We start from the raw sequence: 10,518 nt of genomic DNA, 5'->3' as shown, positions 1-10,518 counted from the left end.
TTCTCCCCTTCCTTCCTTTTTTCCTCCTCTTCCTCCTCTTCCTGTCTTCCCCCTTCCTCTCTCTGGGAATTAAACCCAGGGCCTTGAGTACACTAGGCAAGTGCTCTTCCACTGAGCTACACCCCAGTGCATTCTGCAACATCTCTTAAAAATTAGTTCATTACCTTTTTTTACATACAAGAAAAGTAATAATTCCAGAGAATCACTTACAATCCATTCCATATTCAATTTCCCCAATTGTCCTAGGATTATTTTCAAATAGATTTTAATAGTTTAACCTGCCACTCTCTTCCCTTGTGTCCTCTGGATGGGAAGTTAGAGCTTTAGCTGGACTATCCAGTATGGAACATAATAGGTATGTGTGGAAGTTTCATCCAGTGGACTTTAGCTCTCTACTTGTGCTGTGGACATTCAAGCCCTCACTATCTACTCGTAAGTGGTGCCTATTTACTGCACAGCACCAATAAGGGACATTTGTCCTCCCATAAAATTCTCTGAGATAGTGCCGGACTGTAGGCTTGACTGGTTTCAAAGTTAACATTTTAGGGAAGACTATTTCATAAAAGATACTGGGTATCAACATCTCTTTCTGTGTCAGAGCAGGAGGCACAAAAGGTCTGATTGTGAATTTGAAGTTGGATGGCTTGAGTATTTTCTTCCCTTTATAAGGAGCAAGAACTCTGTAGGAAACACACAACCCACTCTTTCACATGGGTTGCCTACTATGTCTTATCAGTTTAAGCACTAAACAATCTAGAGATTTTGCTCTTACGGCAGCCATTTCAAATATGTGCTATTACTCCTGTTTCACAGAAGAAGAAATGGAAGTTCAGAGAGGTTGAGAAAATTTCCCAAAATCTCCCAGCTGGCAAGTGGTAGATTTAGGTGGTGCTGAGCCTCTTCCCCTACAACTATGAGAATTCTCCCTACCCCCCCCCCATTTCCTGAGGAAGTTCCAGAGGGTGGAGAAATCTGGTTGGTGGGTGATATCTGTGGACTTGGGGAGTCTAAGAAAGATGGCAGAGTTGAGGGTTTGGAAGACTAGACTGGAAGGGGCTGGTGGGGCACGTGACCTCAGGTAGTGTGGAGCTGGTATGGAGATGAGAGGTGGTCTCATGGATGTGAGCACCAGCAAGGTTGTGGAAAGCATCAGTTTTAGCTACTTGTACCCTGTAGGCAAATTGTAATTACTTCAATGTACCATACCACATCCTACTTACCCAGGAGCCATTCCTATCCCAAGAGAATTTCTTAGTAAAACCGTTTGGGAAAGTACCAAGGGCAGGGTGTTGCTGTGGCATAACTAGCAGTCCCTCTGGGCCCAGGCAAGCAGAGAGGCCCTAGGGAGGAACAGGGTGTGTGCTTGGTAGAAAAGGCAGGAAGGAAGAAACCAGAGGCAGGGCTCTGAACATATGTGCAGAGGAGTCAGAGTTTGACAGGACAGACATGGAGTCAAGGGCTGTGCCAGCCATCTGGTCACCTAGATGGGTGTGGCACCTGCTGCTACTTTATGTGTTAAGGTAGCTGAGCCAACACTGTCAAAGCTTTTTGAACCCACATTCTGGGTACTGCCCACAACAGTGTCCCCAGCAAATCAGCTGGCTGGATGTCCCTGGATCAGGATGCTGAGTCAATGTGCACCTCACAGACTGCCTTTCCTGCCAGGGGAACGCCCCATAAAAATGTCATGCACAAATATGAGCCCATTACTAATGGCTGGCTCTTGCTAAGCAATTTTCAAGACCTGAGAAGCAATTTAGAATAAGATACAGAGAAACTCAATGGGACATCACTTCTTTAGACTTCAGGGGTCGTTGATTGCTGCTAATTTCTGAACACCTAAAAGGATTTTTATTTAGCCTGTTCACTTCCAGTGAAAAGCTGTAAAAGGAAAGGGGGAGGTAGGGGCCCAGAAAGAGGGGGAGGGGCAGGGGTTGGGGAGAAGATTGGCTGAACCATCATTCTAACATCTTGGCTCTGGAAGAGTAAAGTTAATGCACTGTAACTTTATGAAGTTAAAATTATTTTTATCGTGAGCTATGTTAATAGACAAGAAAATGTAGAACTTGTGTGCCTAGTCCTATAGGAAGAAGTAGAGCTCCTCAAGAGCTCCCTACAAACTTGACCTTGGGGGACCCATTGCCTGGATCTCATGATTATTTATTCCTTCTCCTTACAGTTTAAGAAACACCGTGCATGTCCCTCAGAGACACAGTGCTCCGCTTCCCAGCTTTTCAGTCTCATATACACGGCATCATATTGTACATCTTCTGTGTTTGACTCCCTCTGTTCTGTGTAGCTAGCTCTCCTACGTCCTTTTCACTTGGAATATGCTCATCATGAACAGACCCCAGTTCAGTCACCTTTCTATCCAGATAGGCTCATGTTCTGGTGTTCCGTGCAACAAAGAGAGCAGTCACAAACATTCTTTCCCATCTTCTGATGCACTGTAGCCACACACAGGGCTTTTTCTAGGGTGTAAGGTTTTTTTTCCTTAAATGTTGTGTAGGCATGCATTTAGTGTGGAAAACTATTTTGTGAATAGAATAGTCTTCCAAATATAAACCTAAGCTCATGCTAGATACTATTCCCAGAGACCAATATGCATGAATTAATTTTTATATTCTAAAAATATTTTCATTATATTTATTGCATGTGTATCTGTGCCCCCCTCCCCCAGCATGCTTGTGGAGGTCAGAGGACAACTTTTGGAAATTGATTTTCTGTGGGTCTGTGTGGGTCCTGTGTATTGAATTTGGGTTGTCAGCCTCGGCGGCAAGCACCCTTTCCCACTGAACCATCTTGCTGGCCCTTGGGTAATTCTTACAATCCGCTCCCCTTAAGGCTGGTGTTCTGAAACACTGAGGCCTAGGGAAGTAGCTCAGGGTGAGGGTTAGAGGGTTAGAAGGTTAGGCATCTGACCTTAGAGTCTTGTGCTGGACCCCAGTGGAAGGGATACATTTCATTTCTTGCAATCCCATCTGCCCACCATCTATCCCACAGTGTAGATGTATTTGCACGGATATGTAAACAGACACGTTCTCTCATTGCCTCTTCAACACCTTCTTCAAAGACCTCCTTGCAGAGTGCTCTCGGGATGCCAGATTGGAGGGTGGAGGAGAACTCATCCTTACTGTTGGTGTGCTTCTAGCTCTAAGAGCAAAGCTGGGCATGTACCCAGATCATGAGCAAAGAAGCACATCCTGCAACATATCAGTGTGCCTAAAGGTTTTGTTTGTGGATACATTCCAAGGGCTTGGCACATAGTAGGTGCTCAATAAATGTCTGTTGAATGAGTATAGTGAGTACCAGCTTCACATTAAGTACTGAGTAATGGGGCCATCAGAGCTTTGTGGCCAATTGTACAAAGCTTTGTGGTCAATAGGGTGGGGACAAATGAAGCAAACCAGGAGGTTGCCATTCCTGGGTTTGGGGTGGGAAAGGGTGATGTTCCTTGCTGGGACTAGAAGGAGTGAAGTAAGGGAGATATGTTCTTGACTACAGTGAGCCAACCAGTGAAGGCAAAGATCCCGAAGGCCTCAGGGACAGAGTAGATGGAGGTGTGTGTCAGGTTGGGGATGGAAGGAGGGGTGTGAATAGGGGGAAATGTTTAGGGGGAGAAGGAGATGTAGGATCTTAGATGATCACTATTGAGGACCACTTGAAAGAAGGGAAGGAAGCTGGATGGGTGTGACTGGGAAGGGTGAGAGAGGTGATGGAGGGGCACTCAGAGGAGGAGAGGGGTGGAAGACAGTGGAAGGCAAGAAGGTAACGACCCAGGGAGCATAGTATGGTGAGGACATTCCAGCAGGAAGAGATGAAGGGAGGAGGAGGAGGAGAAGAAGGAGGACGATGTCAAAGAGTCTGTGAGGGAAGGGTTCAGCATAAGGGCAGGGTCCAGACATGTTTGCAGAATGGCAGTCTAGCCCAGATGCATAGTGATGAACTCTCACAGGTGGGCACAGGAGTTAGGAGGTGAACCTCAGCAGGCAGAGCTCCAGGGCTGGGCTCCAGCCACTCCAGGTATCCCAGAAGTCTTCTAGCTTTTAGGCAGTATCTTGAGCAGTGGTGGAGGAGAAGCAGGGCTCTGATATAAAATGTTCTCCAACTTGCCAATCCAGCCACATGCCTAGAGGCTAGACGTGAGGTCAGTTCCTTCACCAAAGCTGAAGAGTTCTGCTAGTGTGTAAACATGCCCCTTCCGCAAACTTCCCTCACTGTCCTGGCCTCACCTCTTTCTGCTCATAGCAGGGAAGGGCATACCCAGCATGTGATGCTTTGGTATCCTCCAGCTGTAGAGACCACAGGTTGCTCTAGTCCAGATTCTCAGCAGTGTCTCAGGAACATGACACAACTTGCTTCCTAGGCCTCTGTCTCAGCTGACTCCTCTCTCTCTCTCTCTCTCTCTCTCTCTCTCTCTCTCTCTCTCCCTGTCTCGTCAAAGACTCTCATGATCCCTCCACTCCTGCAAGGACACTCAGCCTTCCCAGCTGCTATCCTTGGTCCTGTCTCCCCCATTACCTACTCCCCGATTCACCTCTACATTTAGACAAACGCGAACTGGCCCCTTCCTTACTAAAGCCTGTCCTCACCCTTCCCAGTGGACCTTTCTTGCTTTTCCCAGAAGGGACACTGGCAGAAGGCAAGCACTCCTCTACATCTGACACTACCTCTGAAAAGCGCTGTGGGCTTTCTCACTGTGTCCCTGTCTTCCCTGACACACTGGAGCCCCAGAGTCCATATCTCCTTCCTCTGTGCAGTCTCTCCCTCTCAAGTCAGCACAGATTCAGGATTCAGCTGAAGTATATATCAACTCCAGAACCTTCAGATGCCCCATCTGAAGGTAGATCTGGTCTAAGCTACCCTCCACCTTGGGGATCTGCTTCATACCCAATACCCTCCCCAGAAGGATGATAGACTGACGTAAGCTCTGAACAATGACTTCTTAAGGTGAAAATGGGTCTGATTTGTTCATTCTTCCTGGGCATCCCTTGGTACAAGGCCCACTGTCTACCCGAGCTGAAAGAAGAAACTGGTATCTAGACTAGACCACACAGGTCCACTGTGCCTCTGCAAATAAGGTGGCCAGTCCAGAAGGGGTTTTCTTCAATATACAGCTTTCTTAAATGGAAGAGTTAGTGTACCGTCTTTTTGGGAACATGTCCCTCTTCCAGGAAGTGCTTCCTCAGCTCCAGCTTCCATTCCTCCAGCTGCAGCAAGGGCTTGCCTACTCTTATTTTCCTTGGCATTCTATTGTACTTAAATATGTTACAGCTTAAGGATTTATGCTGATCTGCTAAAGCCAAGTGAAAAGCTACAAATTTATGAACTATTTGCCAATTACTGACTTTTCAGACTGTCCAAGCTTCTTTTCATTAGTGTTGCTGCCTGAGGAGTGGCTGAGAGGACAGCTTGTGACCAAATCTTCCCTGCGGTGGTCAGGCTGAACTGGAGAGAAGACATTTGGCTTCTTTTCCAGGGAAAAGGCTGCAGTCCTTTGTGTCCCTGGGGATAGGCCCACATGGTAGAATAATAGTGGGTGACATTTATTAAGCACTTTCTGTGGGCCAACTCTTACCTTAAGTATTATCCATATGTTATTTTATTCAGTTCTCCCAGTACTCATTATGATAGGCCCCATTACTGGTAATGAAACATAAGTGGTTTGGGGAGGTGTGTGAGTGTACCCCATCAAAGCTCAATCTACCCACAGAATCAATAGCAAAACAGCAACAAAACCAAATCTGCTTGTGCCCTTAGAGTGTATCAGCCTCAGGCCTAAATGCTCAGCATAGATGAATTCTTTTAATCCTTACAACTTTATGAGATGGGTGTGATCATTATCTTCATTTTGTAAATCGTGACAGAGGCCCCAAGAAGCTAAGAGTTTGCCTGGAATTACCCAGCTAGAGTGGAGGAGTTGGAATTTGAAAGTAGGCAATTTGAAATCCAGATCTATATTCTTAACTGGTGTAACATGTATTTCCACTTTTTAAAATTGCAACCTCATAAGGAATAGTTTTGCACAGTGGCTGAGTATACACATACAGACCACATATGGTTGGACCAAGAGGCCAGGAAACAGTAGTGGTGTGCATGAAATAGTACAATTTGCTCTGATGTTTTCTGTTCCACTCCATTTGGTTTTGTTTTAATCCATATCATGACCGAAAATGATGATTGTTCCCATCAGTGGGTCGTAACATGAACTCTGGGAAAATTCTGGTCAGAACAATCTGCCTTGGAAAGACTGGGATACAACCTGTTTGCACTGTGCTCTGGAGTTTACTGAGCCCATGCACACATCTGTGGATTTCCAGGACAATTGAGGGAGGCAAAGCCTCAACCTGTTTCCAAGCAGAGTGAAGCACTCTGCTCCCAGGTCATACAGAGCTGGTCAAGGAAGTGCCTTGGCCTTACGCAGCTCTTGTGAGTTCAAGGCTCATGCTGCATGAGCAGCATGTGCTGACATAGTTATGTTCTAACACCTGTCAAGGCCACTGGAAAACTGCTGTTCAGAGCAGGAGGTCTGGGGGGGGGTGTCCATAGCAGGGACTCTGGTGAGAGCTGGGGGTTGTGTGCTCTCCTCATGTGGCCCTACTGGATTTTCTGTTCTGGGCCAAAGGCTGTACAGACATATAACAGTGTCTATGAGTGAGGGAGGCCACTCCAGGCCTTGAATGACATAGAAACCTGAGGTGAAATGCAGACATTAGATCCTTGTTTGAGAACTTGCTGGAAAAGGTTGAATTTTCCCTGGGGCCAGTGAGCCAATGTGTGCCCTGAGACCTTGGGGAAGACTGAGGGGAGGAAGGTGCTCTTCTGGCCCAGACAAGCAAAGCTGGGGCTAGGACTGGTCTGTGTGCCCACAGGTTGTGTCTCTGTGTGTGTGTGTACATGTCTGTGCATGTGTGTGTATTTGTGTGTGTGTGTGTGTTTGAGTTCATGTTGTGTGTGTGTGTGTGTGTGTGTGTGTGTGTGTGTGTGTGTGTTTGAGTTCATATGCACATAGATAGGCAGTCCTGATGGGGGAAGGGAGGGACATTGGGAGTCATGAATTGAGGTGGGAGGAGGTGGCTAAGCTAGCGGTTGTGCAGATGCAGGGCCTTAGGGAGCACAGAAAGGAATCGCTTGGGTCAGGGATTCCACCTAGCACACCAGTTTCACATCATCCCTTCTCTCTCCTGCTCCGCCTCCCTGGCCTGGTTCGATCAGCACCACGGACAGCAGCGCCGACCTCCTCAAACCTGCTGACTGGAGCTGCAGCCCCGCCTCCTCTCCACGTTCAAGCGAACCTGCATCACTGTCCACCACCTCCCTCAACCTTTGTTTCTGTGTATTGGGTACTTGAGGTGGGGGGGGGGTGAGCTGGCCCTTTGAAGAAGAAAATTGTGCAGTTTAGGGCAAAGGGAGGGGCAAACATCTGGCTGCATCTGGGCACCAATTAAGCACATTTAGGGAGGAGCCACAGGAGCTAAATAAGCCAAGCTCATAAATGTATCTAATTGCTCCTGACCACGTGCTCACAGTCAGGATACCCGTGTATATAAAAGGCCTACAAAAGCCAAAGAAGCAAAAACCTGAACCCACGTCCATTGCACCTCCACTTGGACTTCTTCAGCCTCAGCCTTCTTTCTCCCTCACAGCACCATGACTTGTGGATCCTACTGTGGTGGCCGCGCCTTCAGCTGCGCCTCGGCCTGCGGGCCCCGGCCAGGCCGCTGCTGCATCTCCGCCGCCCCCTACCGCGGCATCTCCTGCTACCGCGGCCTCTCCAGGGGCTTCGGGGGCTTCGGCAGCCGCAGCGTCAGCGGAGCCTTCCGCTCAGGCTCCTGTGGCCGCAGCTTCGGATACCGCTCCGGAGGCGTCTGCGGGCCCACTCCCCCCTGCATCACCACCGTGTCTGTCAACGAGAGCCTGCTCACGCCCCTCAACCTGGAGATCGACCCCAATGCGCAGTGCGTGAAGCATGAGGAGAAGGAGCAGATCAAGGGCCTCAACAGCAGGTTCGCCGCCTTCATCGACAAGGTGGGTGTCCTGGATCACACCCTCCTGGAGCCCTCCCTGGGCACAGCCAGGCCTGGGCACTGAGAAGGACAAGAGGAGACACCTCTGACACTGAGTGCCCAGTCTCAGGGGAGAGGAGTGCCCCCTGGACACACTGAAGACCCACAGGACTCATCTGACAGTCCCAAGAAGCAGAGCTTATGGCAAGCATGGCCAGGCTGCCTTGGCACAAGCTGACTGCAGGGAGTCCCAGGGGCCTGCAGCAGGGAGGTGTGGGCAGCCCCAGGCTGAGGAGGGAGCTCCAGCTGAGGGGAAGGGGTGCTGACTGCCGGAGGAAGGGACAGGAGTCAGCTTAGTGAGCTTCCCATGGTCTGGTGACAGCATCCCGGGGCTCCATGCCAGACCCCATGTGGGATGTGACTGTAGGTGCTCTGACCACGGGGGGATGCCTCTCTCTCCTGGCTCAGAGGAGGGTGCTGAGCCCAGCGTAGGACACCTGGCACAGACTACCTGGATTCACAAGACTGTGCACTGACCCTGTCTACCCATTTCCCAGTGTGAAAACCCAGGTGGGATCAAGATTAGGGAATGGAGAAGTTGGTTCCTTCCCAGAGCCCTCTACCTCATCTCTGCCCTCACCCAGAGCTCCCCCTGAGCTCTCCTCTCCCGCTCACCCCCATGGCAGGTGCGCTTCCTGGAGCAGCAGAACAAGCTGCTGGAGACCAAGTGGCAGTTCTACCAGAACCGCAAGTGCTGTGAGAGCAACCTGGAGCCGCTGTTCGAGGGCTACATCGAGACGCTGAGGCGGGAGGCCGAGTGTGTGGAGGCTGACAGTGGGAGGCTGGCCGCTGAGCTCAACCACGTGCAGGAGGCCATGGAGGGCTACAAGAAGAGGTGAGAGCCATGAGTGCAGGGCTGGCATAGAAGTTGGCTTAGGTGGAAGTCCAGGGCACAGGGAGTAAGAGTGTGTCCAAAGGGTGTGAGGCCCCCAGGCTTGGGCATTCTAGAATCCTGCCCTCTTGTGAAATTAAAGCCTAGACAGCCCTCCTGGAGGAAGCCCGAGAGTTTTTGAAGAGCTGCTCCTCCTGACTTTCAACCTTTGCACTGCAGACCCTGAGAAGATTCAGCTCAAGGCATTAGGAGGCCTAGAACTGGGCCCAGAGTGTCCCACTGCCTCAGTTACTCAGTCCTAGGACTCTGGGTCTTCCAGCAGTTGGGCTGAAACTGACATGCAACTGAGGGGAAGGGTGGGGCTACAGTCCAAGACTCCAGATATCCCCTCCCAGCAAAAGGCTGAGTTTGAGGCTGAGTCCTCATTCTAGGTGACCCTAGAGCATCCTTGCCCTGAGTACTGGTGTACCTCCCATGAACACTTTCTATCCCCAACCCAACTCAAGTTCATGAAGGAGACTCAAACAGCCCAGCTCCATCCAGAAAGACCCTGACAGGCATGCAGGCTAGCGGTGAGGGCTCTTCCCCTGCCCTCTCTGATATGGAATGCAGGGTTCAGACATGCCTGCTCTCCCTGACCTCCCCTCTCTCCACCTAAGGTACGAGGAGGAAGTCTCTCTGAGAGCTACAGCTGAGAATGAATTTGTGGCTCTGAAGAAGGCAAGTAACAGGGACATGGGAAGCAGAGTAACACGGGATCCCTGAGGGACAGACTGGACTTTCAGAGACCCCCACAGCTCAAGCTCGTGAACAAAGGGGTAAACCTTCCCAGATCAGGATAAGAAATTCCCAGAGAAGCATCCCAGTGAATGTCATGTCCAGTGAATGTCACCTGGAATGCCCATTGGCACCTGCCCTGGTGCAGAGGGTTGCCTTCATTGACCCGAGGCTGCCTTTCTCTGCTTCTGAGGCTTGGGTCTATAGCTGCAGTCCCAGGAACCACAGAGCTTCATTCCGCCCATTGAGAGGTGGTGTGTTCTACTTCCCATTGCACAAGTCTGAACACATGCCAGGACTCAATCCAGTGTGCAAGGTGTGATGAAGTAGAACAGGGATGGCCAGGTGGCTCCATGGATCATTGCCAGGATAGGACAGAATCAGGTGGTAGAGCTGGAAGCCATCTGGGAGGCTTCCTAGGGAAGGATTCAAGAGAAGAGAGAAGGTGTCCTGGAGGCAGGTCTCTGAGGTAGAGAGAATCCCCAGACCCAAGAGCTTGTGCCCACAGGGAGGAGTTGTCAGCTGCACGCTGGGAAGAGGGACAGAGATGGCTTACACATAGGAATTCTGGACTCCTCCCATGGGCTGCATGGAATGGGTGAGAAGAGGGGAGTTTGGGACATGATCAGCTGGGCTCCTCAGGGCTCACACATCCCTCCTTCCCAGGACGTGGACTGTGCCTACCTGCGCAAGTCAGACCTGGAGGCCAACGTGGAGGCGCTGACCCAGGAGATTGACTTCTTGAGGCGACTGTATGAGGAGGTGAGGGCAGCAGCCAGGTGGCAGTCTGGCAGTTAGCCTAGAGGTGGAGAGGGAAGGCCCCTAGCCCTGGGGCCCTGTGTA

General features: G+C 50.3%; 1 protein-coding gene across 1 annotated transcript in view; it reads left to right on the top strand.

The window, feature by feature from the left end:
• Positions 1 to 7,586: 7,586 nt before the first annotated feature.
• LOC103739577 (keratin, type II cuticular Hb6) overlaps positions 7,587 to 10,518 on the top strand; it is a 6,452-nt gene continuing 3,520 nt past the window's right edge. Inside the window, exons 1-4 of the mRNA XM_008839991.2 lie at positions 7,587 to 8,028; positions 8,693 to 8,901; positions 9,558 to 9,618; positions 10,342 to 10,437. Coding sequence (XP_008838213.1) covers positions 7,651 to 8,028; positions 8,693 to 8,901; positions 9,558 to 9,618; positions 10,342 to 10,437 — 744 coding nt within the window. The 5' untranslated portion in view covers positions 7,587 to 7,650. The remainder of the gene's footprint in view (positions 8,029 to 8,692; positions 8,902 to 9,557; positions 9,619 to 10,341; positions 10,438 to 10,518) is intronic.

The sequence above is a fragment of the Nannospalax galili genome, unplaced genomic scaffold (assembly GCF_000622305.1).
Source record: "Nannospalax galili isolate Female #2095 unplaced genomic scaffold, S.galili_v1.0 scaffold979, whole genome shotgun sequence".
NCBI classification, from domain to species: domain Eukaryota; kingdom Metazoa; phylum Chordata; class Mammalia; order Rodentia; family Spalacidae; genus Nannospalax; species Nannospalax galili.
This window is presented reverse-complemented; position numbering and strand designations above follow the sequence as displayed.